The sequence below is a fragment of the Nomascus leucogenys genome, chromosome 9, assembly GCF_006542625.1.
Source record: "Nomascus leucogenys isolate Asia chromosome 9, Asia_NLE_v1, whole genome shotgun sequence".
In the NCBI taxonomy this organism is placed as follows: domain Eukaryota; kingdom Metazoa; phylum Chordata; class Mammalia; order Primates; family Hylobatidae; genus Nomascus; species Nomascus leucogenys.
This window is the reverse complement of record NC_044389.1, coordinates 98,240,199-98,259,886: the sequence shown is the minus strand read 5'-3', so window position 1 is coordinate 98,259,886 and position 19,688 is coordinate 98,240,199. Positions and strand designations below refer to the sequence as shown.

The 19,688-nt window shown below is 41.0% G+C and overlaps 1 protein-coding gene across 1 annotated transcript in view; it reads right to left on the bottom strand.

The window, feature by feature from the left end:
• Positions 1-19,688, bottom strand: part of CUBN (cubilin) — a 301,694-nt gene that overhangs the window by 188,955 nt on the left and 93,051 nt on the right. Inside the window, exon 28 of the mRNA XM_003257683.2 lies at positions 3,111-3,261. Within this exon, the coding sequence (XP_003257731.2) occupies positions 3,111-3,261 (151 nt within the window). The remainder of the gene's footprint in view (positions 1-3,110; positions 3,262-19,688) is intronic.

Here is a 19,688-nt window from a genome sequence, read left to right as displayed (position 1 = left end):
CTTGAAGGTGACATAACCGATATCCCGGGGGTTTTTGTGGTCCCTTGGAGATTTCTTTGCTTATTTCCTTCTGGGCGGGGGAGATTAGAGAAGGCTTATCATTAATAGGAAGGGGAGCTATAGGGAGGCTAGGACATGAGGGTAAGCTGAAAGGTCCTCCTGTGGGATGTAAATTGCAAGCTTTGCATAGTTGTGTATTCACCTTCAATGAAAAGAAAGCTTGGACATAAGGCATTTCACTCCATTTGCCTTCCCTCTTACAGAAAATGCCAAGCTGCAGGATAGTATTGTAATTTATACTTCCCTCAGGTGGCCATTTTTCCCCATCAGAGAGAGAATATTGGGGCCAGGCCATAGTGCAGAAAAAAATGAGCCGCCTCTTTTTCAGGGTTTGCGGGTCAAATTGGTCCCAATGGCTTAGGATGCATTTCAAGGGTGAGCCTGTTGATACCTGAGTGTTTCCCATCTGAAAGACAAAACTGCCCACGGTTTTGCTTTGTTTTGTTTCTCCCCCTGCCCAAGAACCCACAACAGTCCCTGGACCCTGCTGATCGGAATAGTTGCGCTCACCGACGCAGCAGCAGAAACACTAGCTTTCCGCCTAGACCACAAGGAGGACTGAGGAAGGTCAGACTTAGTGGCCCTTACTGATGCATTATCAAAAACCTGCACCCTTGCCTGTCCTCCTAGACCACAAGGAGGACTGAGAAAAATCCGATTTAGTGGCCCTTACTGACACATTCTCAAAAACCTGTTCGAGTCCTAAGCATTCTCTTGTTAGTACTGGGACCTTACCTGCATCCCATAAAGATGTTATGCCCCAAAAATGAAGTAGAGGGACATACCCTGAGGGAGGGAAGGGATCTCCAGAGTTGGAAAAGTGGTGCCTTTTGTCCTCACTTATATGAATAGGAAGGATACAATTTCTGAAGCTACCCATATCCTAGCTTTTATTAGGCCTGCTTGTCTGAGGAGGGATCCTAAAATTCCAGATAGTACCCCCTACGACAGGGCTTTGGGGAAAAATTATGTCTTTCTGATTGGTGAGCCCAGGTGCCTAAAGAAGGTAACAGAGTCCTGGAGTTTATACTAGAAATCATTCCTACAGGAGAAACTAGAAAAGCACCAGAGACAGGGAGTGGTTTTTAGAAGCGAGACTAGCCTTGGAGAAGAGAGGCGAGAGGAAATTTGTCTGACAGGCATTAGGACCCAGGAGGCAAGGGTCAGGATAGATAGGATAGATGGGCAAGTCTTGCTTGGGCGACATGACTTTGAGAGTTCCACTCATGGCTGCAGGGTCAACCAACTTCTTGTTGGGACCCTGGAGCTGAATGGCTTTCCTCTCTGTCAATCCTCGGCTCAGCCCAGAAGTACAGGAAAAGCGGAAGCTGGTTCCAGGCCAACCAACGCTCCCAACTCCGAAGAGTTGGGGGTTGTTAGAGAGCCCTTTCCCAGAAAGCCTGACACCTGTGTCTTTAGTCCGGCAGCCATGCTAGTCACTTTTAACTGGCCGACAGGTGCCCGGTATTTAGCCCCCAAATTCTAAGGAAAAATAGGACAGAATAGCAAGCGAAAGGGGTCCAATGGTACTCACCGCTTGGTGATTGTCCCATCTGGGTCACCAAGATGTGTCCAGAATTTATTCCTTCCAGTGGGTTCTTGGTCTTGCTGACTTCAAGAATGAAGCTGCGGATGCTTGTGGTGAGTGTTACAGTTCTTAAAGATGGTGTGTCCGGATTTTGTTTGTTCAGATGTTCAGATGGGTCCGCAGTTTCTTCCTTCTGGTGGGTTCATGGTCTCGCTGACTTCAGGAATGAAGCTGCAGACCATCGCAGTGAGTGCTACAGCTCATTAAGGTAGTGTGGACCCAAAGAGTGAGCAGCAGCAAGATTTATTGTGAAGAGTGAAAGAACAAAGCTTACAAAGCGTGGAAGGGGACCTGAGCGGGTTGCCACTGCTGGCTAGCGTGGCCAGCTTTTATTCCCTTATTTGGCCCTGCCCACGTCCTGCTGATTGGTCCATTTTACAGAGCACTGATTGGTCCATTTTACAGAATGCTGATTGTTACATTTACAAACCTTTAGCTAGACACAGAGCGCTGATTGGTGGGTTTTTACAGAGTGCTGATTGGTGCATTTACAAACCTTTAGCTAGACACAGAGCGCTGATTGGTACATTTACAAACCTTTAGCTAGACAGAAAAGTTCTCCATGTCCCCACCTGACCCAGAAGCTCAGCTGGCTTCACCTCTCAGTAGTTTCCAAACTTTAATCGCCAAGGAGACCAGTTAAGACACAGATTATTGGGCTCCACTTCAGAGTTTGTGATTCTGTAGGCCTGGCATGGGGCCCAAGAATTTGAATTTCTAACAAGTTCCAGGTAATGCTGATGCTGTTCTCTAGGGACCATATTTTGTGAACCACTGCTCTGGGGCTCTCCACTTGCAGATTGGCCCACCTGAGATTTGCAGACATTTCAGATCTCTTGTTAAAGAAGACCTTTCATCTTCAGAGGAATGATGATCCTTACCTGCTTCCTGAACCACCAATTCGTAGGTGGGATACAGATGTGCCCCTTCCTGTTTGACAAGTACAACACATGCCCCTGGCTTTGTGCATCACAGCTCAAATTCTCCTCCTCTCAGGCCAACTCTACCCCTTCCTTTTCCTCATCCCTGTCTGACTTTCATTCTTTCTAGTCTATCCCTATCCTTTCTCTGCTTAACATCAAGGTGAGCCTTAAGTCTCATTCTATTCCATTGCACCTGAGATACTCCCACCCCACCTTGCAGTTAGCTTGCTATACCCAGGTTCAATTCTTCATCCCTGCAAACTTCGTTCTGCTTCTTTCTTTGTCTAAGGCAATTTATTACTACACCTACAATTAACCAAATTCTTTCCACTTTGATGTCACTTCCTCTCTTAATCCTAACAGACTTAACTCTCCAAGTTCAGTCAGTGTCTAAGTATATTTCTCAAACCCTTGCATGAGATTACTACCTAGGTTCCATTATTTGTTCATGGTATTGTTTCTAAGTTTGGAACTGAAAAAGAAAAAATTCTTGGTCAAATAGCAACAGCAAATACAACTGAGATCAGCACCCGGCTTACCGTAAACAAACCACTGCATCTGAAATCCTTTCTCATGGCGGCCAACCCCATCTGTAAGGAGCAGCACTTGAAGCCTGGAGCTTGTAGTACTCCCTGGAGGGGGCAGGTCTACTCCACAGTAGCGTCCCATCCACCGTGGTCCATCATAGAGCTGAAATCGAAGAGAAACTTTCCCATGTAAAAATACGTGGTTTGTCAGATGGAAAAATCCAAGTCTACCCAAGTAGCAAAAGCTGTTCCTTGGTTCAAAAGTTAGAGGTAAATCTGCTGAGGTAGGTTGAGTACACAGAACTCAACATAAGAATTAAAAATTGATAATTGCATAGAAAGGGTATTAGAGATGGATCTGATTCCTAAGCCCAATAAGTTTGGAAACCCAACTAGTAACTTTTGGTTTTATGTCAACCTAGCAAGTCCAAAGTATAATTCCGGCTCAGAATAGGGAAATAGTAGGCATTCACATATTAACAACACATAGGGGGGCTCAATGAATAGCAGCTATTATAATTGTAAGATATAATTTTAAAATATTTTTAAATGTTTATGGGTACACAGTAGGTGTATATATTTATAGCGTACATGAGACACTTTGACACAGGCATGCAATGTGTAATAATCGTGTCATAGAAAATGGGGTAGCCATCCCCTCAAGAGATAATTTTTAAAATAAATGCTACCTGTGAAATAATCAGACATTTTAGAAATGCATGAAAAAGGAAAATACAAACATTGATTCAACTGAAGACAAACACTGTTAATATTTCATTAAATCCAAAAATTTCTTGATACTTTTTTCATTTGTATATATGTGTAATATACCTATTTGTGCAGGTGTATATATGTGTTTATACATTTGAGCTATGTATTTGATTGTGTTTCTTGTTTTTCATTGAACATATCACTTAATTGTCTGTGGAAACCTTGGTGTAAAATGTCACAAATATAATGTATTTATATTATAATTCTATTGTTGTTTCATTTAAGATATTTCCAGTCTTTTGCTGATATAAATACTGTTTGATACTTCAAATGTTTCTTTTTTTAAAAAGATTCCTAGAAAGCGAATAACAAACAGTATAATCCTATGGCTCTTTATAAAATATTATTAAATTTCTTACCAGAAAGTTTACACCAACTTACCCTCTCACCAGCAGTTAACAGAGGTGTTTCTTTCAGCGGAGCTTTGTCAATTATGATGACGATCATGTTTTAAACCAGTACTGATAGTGAAAAATTGCTTTTTTGTAATTGTCTTAATTTGTATTATTTTGATTACTTTGACATTGAAGAATTTTTTTTTTTCATGTTTAGGGGCATTTAGATTTCTTCTCTTGGAAATTGTTCACTGATGTCTTTGCCCATTTTTCCATTGACGTATTTATACATCCTCAAGGAGAAATGGAGGGTGCAAGGTTGTGTCCCCTTAACCTACCTCATTTAATGATTTTATCAGCTGTATATGTCCAAACTGAAAAATAAAAATTAAAAAACACAAAAATCTCTCTACCATATCTCTTCACTTGAGAAAGATAATGGCAATCCAACAAGACTGGCTTCCTCAGGACTCAGGCCATTACATTTTCACCTAATCGACTTCATGTTCCCTTTAAACACTTTGTTCCAGTTACCCTTGGGATAAGCTGCCCATGACAATGAAACAGAAAATACCTGGTAATGGACGCATGGATTTCCTCGAGGATTCCCTTGGAGAGTACATCTACTTAAGAGTATGTGTGAGTGTCTGTGTGTTTGCACGTGTCCATGCATAAATATATAATTTGGATTCAATAAATTCCAGACTGACCAAATTATTTTCATTGAATAAAATGTTATGACATGAAACACTGTTTGAAACATATGATTTGAGTGTGGAGAACTTTACCACCAAATGTTACAAAGCACCTCCCTGGAGCCGCCCCTAATCCCCACAGTCAGACATAAATTAGTCTGCCTTTGAAAGCCATTAGCTTTTCATCCGTGCTTCTTTTGTGAAAATGGTCAAATCCCCAGGCATTCTTGTTATGGGCTTGTGTGTCTTACCTCCCATACTGATTGTGAGTCGCCTTAAAGCACAGACCACCTCTGGCCTTCCCCTCACTGCCCAGAGCAGGGCTTTGATAAAGGCAGGTTCCCCATGCATCTCCAATGAATGAACACAGTGATTTCCCCCACCAGCTGTATTTATTTTACTTAGGACCCAATCTGCACGATTACTTGCACTCTGTATAGTTAGATAGGTACTAGTGCCATACAATCCTCAATTTCAACAGGCTCCTCTTAGACCATAAAGGATTTGGACGCTTTGTGCCACTCCGTAGAAGGGAGAACCAGGTGAGGGCCTTGTTTAAGGTCATGATAAATCGCAGATTTTTAAACCTTGGCCTGTCTCGTTGAGTTCTCAAATCGGCTGTTCATCGTAAGTGCTTGTGAGATTTCAGGGAAGGTCAGCAGAGATTTTTAAAAAGACAAGCTCAGAAGCCCATTATGTCATTCACCCCAAAGTACTAAACCTAAGCATTTTAACCAAATGAATAAAGATGAGTTTTATTTTTCAGGCTTATTGCTGTAGCTTCCTTTTTTTCTGTTTTTCGTACTGCTGCTTTGAATGTGTATATTTATTATCAAGTTTCTAATATTCTACACATTTATCAGAAGCCTCCCCTATAATGAATAGGGGAGAATAAGAGAAGAATAAATCAACAGAAAATGAAGAGGGAAACGAAACGGGACAGAAGCTTTTCACCTTAGCGCTCAGTCCCACCCTCACATGCAGGCGGAGAAACCGGAAGGCGAGAGGCCAACCTTGCAGTCTGTGGTTCTAAATCCCTGCTTCCCTGCAGGAGATTCATCTCAGCTTTAGAGTTTTTCTTAATTCTAGGGCATGAAGTCCAGTTCTAAACTAATTAGCACAGAAACAAACATACTGCTCCCAAGTAGTGGAGTAATTAGCAAGCAAATGCTCTACCGTCTTTCACTCCCAAAATCTTAACCTTTGGATTGTAATTCAGTGACCAAAGCATAAATTATTTCATTTTTGTCAGGCCTCTGAGCCCAAGCTAAGCCATCATAACCCTTAACTAACAAAACATAAGGTAAGATTTCTCCATAACTATAATCACCCTAAGCTCGATGGGTCTTACGGAATACTACATCGCAACATGTTGAAGAATCATACTTTAATTCTGCACAAAGCCGTGAACGAGACAGCATTTTTGCCTCTCAGCTCTGCAACTTTAAGAGACGTGGCATTTTCACATAACTTAGAGGGATTTCTTTTTCTTCTTTTCAGATGGGATTACATATTGAAGGAAACCCCTGAATCTCGGCTGTTCAGTGGTCTTTAATAACACACTGTAAAAGTACGGGGTACGTTGTAAAAGTACGGGGTGGAGGTGGGGGTGGGGGGGCGAGGCAGTAGGTTTGGGGGGCCACACTGATGAATGACAATTAGTTTCTTTTTGCCTTTGAGGGGGAGAAGATTATGCATTAAAATACACATCAAATAGATATTTATGAAAATGCTTAAATATAATATCCAATCAAGTATAAATGTGTAGAACAATGTCTCGAAAAGGAAAAAAAAAAAAACTCACCTCGTTTTTTTAAAGTTTGCCATTAATAAAATCAGGTTTTTTGTTTATATTCACACAGATGGGTAACGTCACCTCTACAATTCATTCCTGCGCAAATTGACCACCCGAAACCACACAAAAAGGAACAGTCATTTTTCAAAGTATACAAATACAGGTTACCATGGAAACCCGTCTCACTGATTCTGATTCTGTTTTCAGAGCAGAATGTTAACCACAGGACGTTCCAGCTGTGACTCATTGCTACTACTGACAAGCACGCTGGAGTGTCCCTGCTTTTAGAGAGCCTAAAGATCTACTCAGAGTGAAAAATACTTGAAGTTCTAATTGAATTACAGAAAGGAAACTAGTAAAAACTAAGAAAGATTGCGAGTCTCACCTTGAATATGCAGATCTAATTTCTGTAACTGTGTTTAGGGGTATTTTTCTAAATTACTAAAACAACGCTTACATTTTCAAATTGGCCATTAAATATATCTTCAGATGTGGAGATGTGTATATTACAAAACCTTCCTCTGTGAAATCTTTTGTGATTCTCTTAAAGAGATTATTCACTTAGGATTTTCGTGGCTTAGGTCCCCCCACCCCCACCCTACCCCCAAATACCTCAACTCCTCTTGACACACTCAGAGAGGAAGGAAATTGCTTGCCTTAGCCACACTTACCAGTTTCTATCTACTTCCTTTGTGCGGGTTTGATAATTTGGCACATAGTTTACAATACCACAGTGAATTCAGACTCCAGTTGCAATAGGAAATGATCCGTGGACTCCTAAATAGGAAGGACCCATAACAAAGGGGAGGATATAACACTAAAGACACCAAGTGTGGTCAATCACTGATAGAGATCCAATTTTTTTCTAAGATTGAGGGTACTTAGGAGTCACTGAAAGTCAAGTTCTAAGTGAGCAGAGACCCAGACACACCACCTGTCCCCTCAGTAGAAATCAACTTTATGAATTGCAGGATCTCCAAGAATAAAAATATGCCTTTCAAGTGCCTTGCTTGCTAAATTGTTTTATGGCTAAAAATTTTAAACTGTAATAAATTAAAATTACAAGTAATTATATATATATGAGCTTGGGATGTAGAGATTAACTTTTTTGCTTAACTTTTTTTTTGTTTGTTGGTTTGAGACAGGATCTTGCTCTGTTGCACAGGCTGGAGTGCAGTGGTGCAATAAGGTTAACTGTAGCCTCACCCTCCCAGGCTCAAGCCATCCTCCTGCCTAACCCTCCTGGTGGCAGAACCTACAGGCGTGCAGTACCATGCCCAGCTATTTTTTTATTTTTTGTAGAGACAGAGTTTCGCCATGTTGCCCAGGCTGGTCTCGAACTCCTGGGCTCAAGCAATCTGCCCACCTCGGCTTCCCAAAGAACTGAGATTACAAGTGTGAGTCACCATGCCCGGCCCCAAACTCATTTTAGAATCACAGTGAGTGACAATTAAAACTCAGCCCTTTCTGTTTTAGATTGATGTCTAATTCATACTGTTTGTAAATGTGTTTCTTTTATTTCCTGGAAGGTTTTCTGGAAGAAAATTCTTTTTCATAGGAGAAAATCAATTTTAAGAATTAATTAAATATAGTCCATGTAGAAAAAGCAACTCAAGAGTTTCTTTAGGATGGTATCATTAAAACATGGAGAAACTTCTGGAGAATAATTTGGTCCATTTCCAATTATAAATCTTTGCAAATTCCAAAATCTCTATTCTTTATAGCTTAACATGTAATTGAAATAATTCATCTGCTGTGAGGAGAAATTTTGGGTGTAGTAGAGAATCCCCTATTCTTTCTACAGAATAAAAATTCTACTCAATGAAAAGATGATCGTTAAATTTTTGAGAACTATACTCAATGAGTTTATAGAGTGGCATTTTGAAGTCAGTGTCACTAATAGAAGATTATATTTCAATCACAAGCAGGAAAGCCATTTTATTGCAGAATGTACTAGACTAATGTCAATGTGGCCAAAGCCAGGCTCTGTGTTCATAGCCCAGCTCTAAAATTTAGAGAACACAATTTTGTGAAAATTATTGAACTTCTTCAAGCTAAAATGTCTTTATCCATAAATCTGGCACCATAATGGTACTTATCTCATAATATTGTTGCCAACAGCAAATGAGATAAACCACGTAAAAGGTTTGCTATGAGGCTTGGCATGTGGAATGTGCTCAAATTGTTACTCTAACTCTTTGTCAGAGGCAAAGGGAATCAACATTTTTTCCAGAAAAACCACCCCAAAATAGCTATGAGAAAAGAAAGATGTTGGGGATTAGAGAACAGGAGCTGACTCACATAAAACAGTTCACAGAAATCATCACTGGTAGGGCAGATGGGGAAGTGATGAATTCAGTGAGGAGGTGGAGGCCATTCCTTGCAGTGTGTTGCTATGACAACTTGGGCATTGTGGAGACTGAGGCATCCCGGACAGCCATGCAGAAACCAAGGCGAATCATCCTGTGTGGGGTGGAGATAAGCATGCTGTGTGTGTGGAAGGGATTGCGGGAGGACAGATCATGCAGGGGACAGCAGCAAAGAGAGTTAGGAAACCAGAGGCCGTTAAGGCTGCCACAGTGAGGTGGATAGACTCCACTGGCAAGCAAAGTGGCTCTCATGCTAAAAGTGAGAAGCATTTCTTCCTGTTGCAGCCTCCCCTCCCCTTTGGGTCCTACCCAGCCCTGTAGTTCCTGCTGAATCAATGGAGCTCCAGAAGGATGGGACCCAGGGAATTCTCAGGGCATTTGCTCAGATGTTCCCCACCCCAAACAACCACCACGGCAGGATCTATGGAGAGGCCTCATTAGGGTGATTGTTAAAAATGTTGTTGCTGCGGTTTGCACTCACATCTCCTGGAAAAACTTGGAACTTTATCCAAGTTTAGGTTACTTTAAATTTGAAGGGCTTTGAAATGTTCCTGTAACAACAGTAGAAATTGCAAAACCAGAATCACAGAGGCTGGGCGCGGTGGCTCATGCCTGTAATCCCAGCCCTTAGGGAAGCCAAAGCGGGTGATCATTTGAGGCCAGGAGTTCAAGACCAGCCTGGGCAACATGGCAAAACCCTGTCTCTACTAAAAATACAAAAAATTAGCTGGGTGTGGTGGTGTATGCCTGTAATCCCAGCTACTTGGAAGACTGAGGCAGGAGAATTGCTTGAACCCCAGGAGGTAGAGCTTGCAGTGAGCCGAGATCGAACCACTACACTCCAGCCTGGGAAACAGAGCAAGACTCTGTCTCACAAAAAATAAATAAATAAAAAATAAGAATCACAGAGGAGATACAGCCCTCCCATTGTGGATAAGCAAAGCCCAAGGGGGCAAATGCAAAATCAAATTATGGTGGATAAATGAGGCAAATGTAGAGGAAGGCTGATAAGCAGAGCATGGTTGATCCCAGCTGACTCCAAGATGGCCCTCAGGAGTCCCCTCCTGCTAAGTCCCCTCCATAGGCACATGGCCACTCAGCATGCTCCCTGACATAGGCACAGAAAAAGCCGCCTTGCCATGTGCTGACAGGGTGGGGCAGGAAATATGAAATATCATCTAAAAGTAACAATTACTCATAATATTGGGCTTTGCCATCGAAAGACCACATTTTGAGTTACTTGGTGTCACCCTGAGTTACAGGTCTGTCTCATACAAAAACCAGTGTTTCCATTCTATGTGGTGGCTAGTTGCTGTCTGCTCTTACTGGTGAATTTACATTTTTATTTCTGCTTTCTATATATTACTCCTGTTAGAAGCCACAATTTGGGTCTTTTTATTTTTTAAATCATTGTCTAATCATGGATGTGGGAAAACATTTAACTACAAAGATATTTATCTCAGAACTGTTTATAATGGTGAAGATTTGAAAAGATTCTAAGTGTATCACGACAGGAATTGGTGGCTGTATGGTGATGATGGGATGTGCAATGTCGAAAATAACATAATAAATAACATGGGGAAATAGTCACAAGCTATTGTTAGATGAAAAAAGTCATTATGGGTTAGTATGTACAGAATAATCTTCTTCCAATATTAAAATAAAATAAATATACAAGGAGCAATGACAGGAAATCAATACCACCAAATATTAGTAATAGTGATATAATTTAGGATTTTTAAATCTAGCTTTTTCTACATTTTCCCAATTTCCTATAATGACTGTGAATTCCTTTGTGATCTGATAAATTTATTTTTAAAGCAGTACCTTTGGGGACCTATTGACATGGCAGTAGAGATATGCATTAGTAATGCTTCTCCAATCTCAGAATTTCATACCCTTTTAGACTGTCAAATAAACACCTGGCCTACTAAAAATATTATATTGTCTATCTCCATAATCTTTTCTTATGTATCTCAAGGTTATATGTAAAAATTAATCCACTGAAATGTTACCACGTAAGGTAATCTGGTCCAGGATTAATTTAAAATCATATTTTGCCTTTAATGCTTCCTTTTATCATAGAGATTTTTATTATTAATTAGACTAATTATTTATAAAAAATTATTTCTTTATTCCCATGATGTGAGTATTACACATTGCATGCCTGTATCAAAACACACCATGTACCCCATAATATATACACCTACTAATTACCCACAAAAATTAAAAATTTTAAAAATAATAATGTCTTCAGATGTTCAGGGACTGACGGCTTCATCTAAACGTACGTTTCAATGGTCACTGATGGAACAGGGGCTCCTAAATCTTTCCCTAGAGTTAAGTGAAATGCTTTGAAAGCCAAGCATACTCTCCTGTGTAGACATGAAAATTTAATTCCATAAACCTCAGTCTTTCCTCTGTCAACTGTCCTGCTACAGTAAAACACTGAACATTTATTATTATTATTATTATTATTATGCCTCTTAAAATTCTCACCACCTGCTGCAGGTGGTCTCAGGAACAGAGAAGAACCTGGTTCATAGAACAACGTGAAATCATAGACCTTTGAGCTGGAAGAAGCCAGAGGACTGCCATCCGGGCTCTCCCTGAAGACAGCGAGAGCAAGAAAAGAAAGTCTATTAAATAAAGAGCCTGCTGGGCGCGGTGGTTCATGCCTGTAATCCCGACACTTTGGGAGGCCGAGATGGGTGGATTACGTGAGGCCAGGAGCTCAAGACCACACTGGCCATCGTGGCGAAACCCCGTCTCTACTAAAAATACAAAAATTAGCCAGGCATGGTGGTAGGCGCATGTAATCACAGCTACTCAGGAGGCTGAGGGAGGAGAATGGCTTGAATCTGGGAGGTGGAGGTTGCAGTGAGCTGAGAATGCGCCACTGCACTCAAGCCTGGGCAACAGAGTGAGACTCCGTCTCAAAAAAAATAAAGAAAGAAAGAAAAAATAATAAATAAATAAATAGCCAGTGTAAGAACTGCAGGGTAAAGATGTTGTGTTTAAACAAAATTCTGTAATGTTGCAATTGGAAATCTTTCCCATTTTAAAAAGTAGAAAGTCAATATAGTTAACTGAAATCCACAACTGTAATTACCAGTGTTTAAAATTTAGCATTTTGCTCAATGCATGCTTATTCATACCATGAGCCTGTCTGATAGTGGAAGAGACCTTTCGGTCGCCCTGCCTTTGGCCAGTCTGAGGAGCAAAGCGACCAGAGGTCAACCAGGAAAGGCAGTGTGCATAGGACAATTCAAGTTCTGAGCATCTAATGGAATTTTTACTGCTTCAGGGTAGTTTAGAAATTATTTTAGGTTTGATTATTATTCATCCTAATTCTGTCCTTCATGTTTGAAGAGAGGAAACACGCAGAGTTTCTTTTGAATCTGAGAGCAGAGGCTCTTTTGAAGGTTGGAATGTTTGGTTCATTAACTGCTGCAAATTAATGCAATCATATGAAAATCCTTCATTGTGAAAGATGGTCAGAAAAGATCAGCATTTCTTTTTAAGGAAAGGGATTTTGATCACACTGAAATAACATTTCTTCTTTCAATATTTTATAATTAAAAAAATCACATTTTACTCAGGCAATCTTATATCCAAAATTTCTTCTAAAATGCCTCATGCTAAACTCAATGACACTACAAAGCATCTGGCTTTGCTAACTAACAGATATACTTCATCCTAAACTTTTTTTGAATCCAGGTATCATGCTTAGTACGGTGCTAGACTCATATCTGGTATCAAGATATAAATTGAAATGTTTGGTAAACTCTTCCCAGCTTTTATGCATGTTTTTGAATAGCAGCTGAACTTAGAATTGTAATAGCTTATCTCTAAGCTCTAAGCAAAATGCAAAAGTCCCAGAAGCAAACTTCCTCTGACAGACAGTTCCAGGAAGCATGACTCATCTGCCCAGGAAGCGTTGGCGGTGGAGCCATAATCAAAGTCGGCTCAGATCCGCCGCTGCTCAGACAAAATTTCATCTGCCTCTCTGCATCTCGCCAACTGGAAAACAGGATTTTATCTACAATCCCAGTGGCTTTTGTAGGAAAACTGGGAGGCAGGAGAAGCAGCACTGCTTTCAACACAGTGGGGCTAATTGATGTTAATTACAGTTGGGAAGGCTGCTCTGGAAACCACAGATTTATTTACCGCAAAATGCTACAGAGCAAGGGCCCCAATCCCCAGACCAGTACTGGTGGCATTAAACTCTCATAGGAGCATGAACCCTATTCTGAACTGCACATGCGAGGGATCTAGGTTGCGTGCTCGTTATGAGAATCGAATGCCTGGTAATCTGTCATTGTTTCCCATCACCCTCCAACGGTACTGTCTAATGCAGGAAACCAAGCTCAGGGCTCCCACTGATTCTACATGATGGTGATTTGTATAATTATTTCATTGTATATTACAATGTACGAATAATGGAAATAAAATGCACAATAAATACAATGCACTTGAATCATCCCAAAACCATCCTCCCACCCCACCCCTAGTCCATGGAAAAACTGTCTTCCACAAAAACAGTCCCTAGTGCCAAACAGATTGGGGTCTCCTGCTTCAGAGCGCAAAAAAATAATCCATGAGACTATGTTTATGTTAAAAATAACCATAGATAATATGTATTAGCACTTATTCCATGCTGGTCATTATTCTAAGTTAAAAATCCTAGCAGCTCTGTAATGAAGGTAGTATTGTTATCTCCATTTTAGAGTTCTGGAAACTGAGGTAGGTAGAGGTTTAGTAATTTAATATTTTGAAAGGCATCAACTACTCAAGAAGAATTTTTCCTATTTCCTTCAGTGGCAATTCTTTTCTTAAGAATAAGCATTATTGGTCGGGTGTGGTGGCTCATGCCTGTAATCCCTGCACTTTGGGAAGCTGAGGTGGGTGAATCACCTGAGGTTGGGAGTTCGAGACCAGCTTGACCAACATGGTGAAACCCCATTTCTACTAAAAATACAAAAATTAGCCAGGTGTGATGGTGGGTGCCTGTGGTCCCTGCTACTTGGGAGGCTGAGGCAGGAGAATCATTGGAACCCGGGAGGCAGAGGTTGCAGTGAGCCAAGATTACGCCACTGCACTCCAGCCTGGGCGACAGAGTAAGTCTCTGTCTCAAAAATAAAATAAAATAAGAGTTGTTAAACTCCAGGATACAGCAAGTCTTTATTCTCTGTAATAATAGAGATTAACCAAAACAATTTTTAAAATGATAGGGACAATACGAACACTCCTGCTATTCACTGAAATTAAAATTTTTTTCATTATTTTTCTTAACGGAGCTTTGAGTAAAATAAGTGGAAAAAAATTATTGGTTTTATCATTTGTCATTTATCCTTAGTGAGAAGTGTCAAAATGCATTAACCATGCAGGCTGCAGGCAGAAAACAAGAGGAAAATTAAATGTCTTGAGAAATGAATCATTAATTATATCTCAGCCTACAGAATTGAAGGCTATTTGTGAACTTCTCTACACTTTACTGAGGTGTTTCTCTTACATCAGCATCAGTGCAAATAATAACAGTGAACATTTATAGATGTGTTCACTATTTGCCAGACTTTGTTTTGGCTCTTTACATATATGGACTCGTTGACTCTTATTACTCCGTTTTACAGAAGGGGAAAGTGAGGCACATAGACACTAAGGAACTTGCCCAAGGTCACCTAGCTACTAAGTAGTGGAGTTTGGGTTTAAACTTCATTCTGAAGTTACCTGCTTCACTCTGAAGCAGGTACAGAGACTACCAGTTTAGCACATTCTATCATGTGTGTGGGTGCCTAGAAGACATTCTCTTGAGAGTGAGTGCTAGAGGACTTACTACATCTTTGTCATTAGCATCCCATGGTAGTCAGCAGATAGAAGAGTGCTGGCTGAGGCAGTTCTAATTCCAGCGACTCCCCTCTAGAACAATAGAAAGCACAGTGCCTGGAGCTGTTTTCAACAAGGAGCTAAAGACTGGCATTTACCTTTAAACCAAGCAATTTGGAAATTGAAGAATCGTCCTTGGCACCTGTTTGGAATCTGTTATGTCGTCATGTGATCAGCAGTGATGTGCACTGCAAATACAAATATTGATGTACACTTCACTTATTAGAGCGGATGCAAGGTCTTTACAAGGACAGAAGAAATTTGCCTTTAAACAGATTCTGAGAGCACAGACAGAAAGCAAAGCCCTTACGGAGAAATCCATGAATCGAGTTAGGGAACTCAGAAGAGAAAGAAAACAAAATGTGAACTCTGCCTGGAGAGGAAGATAGACCTCGCCAGGGAGGAGCCACCGCCCTAACTGGCAGGGCACAAAGAATGGAGATGGCATTTCCAAGAGATGGAGGTGAGCCGGTGTAAGGGTGAGAAACCATTTCCTGAAGCATCCCAGGAAGAAGCTGAATGACCAGGCAGGAGCTGGGCTCTCTCCAGAAGGGGGGGGAGTAATAAGCATTTCCTGAGGACTCAATATTTTCCAGGTGTGTGGATTATTATCTTCATTTTACACACGAGAGAACCAAAGCAGCCAGACGTTAAATTCCTTGCCCAAGATCACAGCTGGTAAAGAGCTTTGGAGCCAGGTGGACTCCAGAGCCCACACTGTCTTCATGCAGCACTGAGTGTGAACATAGTTTCATCACTTCCTGTAGTGATGACACTTCCTGCACTAAATATGGTTCCCCATCTCAATCCCTGTCCTCCTGTGAGCATAATTATACTCAGTTACTGGACTACTATGAGGATAGACAATTATATCTATCAAAGTATTGGTAGTAGTGTCTAGCACATGATGGGCATTACATTAATGACAAATATTACTGTAATTCTCAAAATAAACATCTGAGATGCAAAGAACTCTCTCATACCTCATGAACTTCAAAGTTTGCTTGTTTGTATGAGGGGAAAATGAAATAAACTTGGAAAATATCTCTAAAATAATGTTTTCCTGAGAATGCTCTGTGGAATACAAATGTCCAGTAGATGTTCATTAATCAGACTTCTGGGCAAGGATAATCTATTTGGGACTAATCTCCCCTGGTGATTGTCCCTGCATGCAGTTCTATCTATCAGGCTATATTCTGATGTCTCCCTTTCCTTCATCCTGTTGTTCATCCATCTCTGTCAATTGTACCTCCTAAGTGCTCTGAAATCCTTCGATCACATACTTCCTCCCCAGCAATGGTGAAGACCTAGAGCTCTCTCTCCCTTGGCCTACAGCAATCCCCTTACTGGGTTTCCACCATTACTCTTACCTCCCTCCAGTTTATTCTGGTAGCCAGAGCTATTGTTTTAAAAGTGCAGATCTGACCACACCCTTGAAAGACCTCCTGCTGCTCTCCAGGAGGTCTCTGAAACTCTTAATGTGCCCACCCTGCTCTGTAGGCCAGGTCCCTGTCCACCTGTGAGCCTCACACTGCTCTCCTTCCAGTCCCTCACATCTCAAGCCTCCTGGCACCTGGTGTGTTACTCATCCTCAGGGAGGCCTTTCCTGACCCACAAAGGAGCTCAGTCCTTCTGGGGGATCTCACGCCTTCTGGGTACACTGTAACTTTCCCTCCCAGCACTTAACACTGCCTGTGGTTAAATTTTTATTGTGTGATAAACTGATTACGGTGTGTTTCCTCCATCATGACAAGGAAAACTGATGATAAAACAGTCACATGTCCATAGCCTAGGTGTCTAAAATATATCCTACTGACTGGATGCATGGATAAAGGAACGAAGAATGCATATTTAGGATAGTGACAGCCTGAGGAAATACCACAGCAAACACAAACAAAACAACAAACCCTGCTTAATTGTGTTTTAATTTGGCATATCCCAGATTTATTGGAATATAGGTCTCTATTTGTGAAACATCTATCAACATTTGTTGCAGAGACAGTTATGTGGCTTCCGCAAATTGACTTCCCCTTCCTTTGGTTTCATGAAGTACCACATGGAAGTCAGGAACACCTGCCTTTGACTCCGATGTGATTAGAAATAACCTTGTGTTGCAGTAAGCATCTGAGAATGTATGAGTTCTCCATAACAGCTAGCATCACTTTAAGTATTGACAATATCCCATGAGCCCGATGTTTCTCAGTCGTGGTATATGGAAAATGTTGTTTAGACTATAGACATGGAGAATATGGATGTGAAACTGCAAGATTCAGGGATACTGGTGATGTTTTTTATCCATTCTTCCACTTGGAATGCATTATTTTGCAACTGAAAGGAGGATATGGGAGTGCAACAAACTGTGATATAAGCATCTAGGGTGAACAGGATGACATCAGCAAGGATTTGGCAAGAGATGAAATGCATGTTATAAAGACTGGAGGGAAATGCCTTTGATCGAAGTCCCCCATACAATCATAAGGACTTGAAATGGACTTTAGTGGAAAAGGGGAAGGAATAAGAAAATGATTTAATGGAAGATGATAGTGACCAAGGTGCCCGATAAGGAAAAGGGGGAGAAAGTTTAGAATCAGAATACAAAAACTGTAAAGTGAATCCGACATGTTTAATATAATGAGGTAAATGTAATATCAACAGTATGACCAGGTCTTGGTGAGATAAAATACATAACTCAGCCATAGCAAGGGAAGAGTAAGTCCTCATTGGAAAGTAACATTTAATAGCAGGCAAATGTATGTTAACAAGACGCCTATACTTTTCCCTCCCCAGGAGAGAGCACTGAAGTGAGGATAAAACAGGCTATCTTGGTGGAAGTGGACTATGAACAGTGGTCTCATGTGCTGGACCAGGGGCTTGTGCAAAGCTTGCTCTTGGGGAATCCTCAAGGTTTTAATTAAGTCTGGGATGACGACTAGGAATAAATTTTTCTAACAAGATCCCCAGATGATTCTGGAATGCAGCCAGATTTGGAGGACTTTATCCTCCCACCTCAGCTTCTTTTCAGTAGAGACTGCAATCTTTTGAAACGGAAATCTATCAACACTAATGTACCAAAAGAGATCTACAGGAGTGGCGATGGGGAGACTGTTTCAACCATCTGGATACCTATGAGATGTCTTGTTCCCCAAAAAATGTAGCATTAGTTGAATTCTTTATATGCTCTCCTCATATAAAGGAGACAGTGAAGAGAAGTGCAACCCTGGACTAATTCTGGCTAGCAAAGAATTGGTTGTTAATATGGAAGTGACCAAAACATTAGGAGACAGTGATCGCCTTGCCTTAACTTAGAGCCTGTGATGGCTGACCACTTAACCGCACTAAGGTTTTGGGGATTCAAACTGCAAAACAAGATATAAGCCTATGTATTAAAAAAAATAAACAAATGAAAAAGCAATTGAAAAAGGAAAGAAAATTCTAGAAAATTGGCAAATTCTGAAAAACTAAATTCTCACTACAAAATCAGGAATAATTTTGGGGGGTGCAAAAAAGGAGAACCCTCTAAAGAAATCGATCTAGGCAGAAACCCAAGAGGTTCCATGGAACTTTCTGACCATTTTATGGGTACACATACGAACTAGCTAAACTTTGGGAAATGGCACAGAAAAATATCGTGGAACATTAGAAAAAATGTCTAATTTTAAGACTGTGACTAGGGCAAGTGAAAGATGGAAACATGGATGGCATGGATGCTTTCAGAAGGGAGTGTGATGTCAATGAAGAGGAGGTAGAAACATGCCTAGATTGATTTTGAAACTGGAAGAAGAGACATGGAATTCCAGTCTACAAGATAAAAGAGTCAACTCCTTTCAATGAACTTTTCCAGGCTTAAGGGAATTACATTCCACAGCACTGAAAGGTATAGTCATTACAGAGCTGATTTTGTAATCTTGGTGAATTCATGGGTGCTTAGTTCATGGTTAATGTTTTCAACGCAGCCATAAAAAAGGGCAAGATCAGGTCCTTTGCAAGAATGTGAATGGAGCTGGAGGCCATTTTCCTTAGCTAACTAACACAGGAAACAGAAAACCAAGTACTTTATGTTCTCACTTATATGTGGGAGCTAAGTGCTGAGAACACATGGACACATAACGGAAACAGCACACACTGGGGCCTATCTGAGGATGGAGGGTGGGAGGAGGGAGAGGAGCCAAAAAAATAATGAGTACTGGGCTTAATACCTAGGTGATGAAATAATCTGTGCAACAAACACCCATGACACAAGTTTACCTACATAATAAATAAGTTCAGGGTATGTGTACTACTATCAGGGTAGTGCACATACCCTGAACTTGAAAGTTAAATTAAAAAAAAAAAGTTTTAGGGCCAGGCGCGGTGGCTCACGCTTGTAATCCCAGCACTTCGGGAGGCCGAGGCGGGCGGATCAGGAGGTCAGGAGATCGAGACCACGGTGAAACCCCGTCTCTACTAAAAATACAAAAAAAAATAGCCGGGCGTGGTTGCGGGCGCCTGTAGTCCCAGCTACTCGGAGAGGCTGAGACAGAAGAATGGTGTGAGCCCAGGAGGCGGAGCTTGCAGTGAGCCGAGGTCGCGCCACTGCACTCCAGCCTGGGTGACAGAGCCAGACTCCGTCTCAAAAAAAAAAAAAAAAAAAAAAAAAGTTTTAGCATTCCAGCAGAATCTATGCCCCTGCTCACGAGTTCTGCTTCTGCCCAGAACATAATCTGTGAACATCACTGGCTAGAGGGCTTGGCTACACTGCC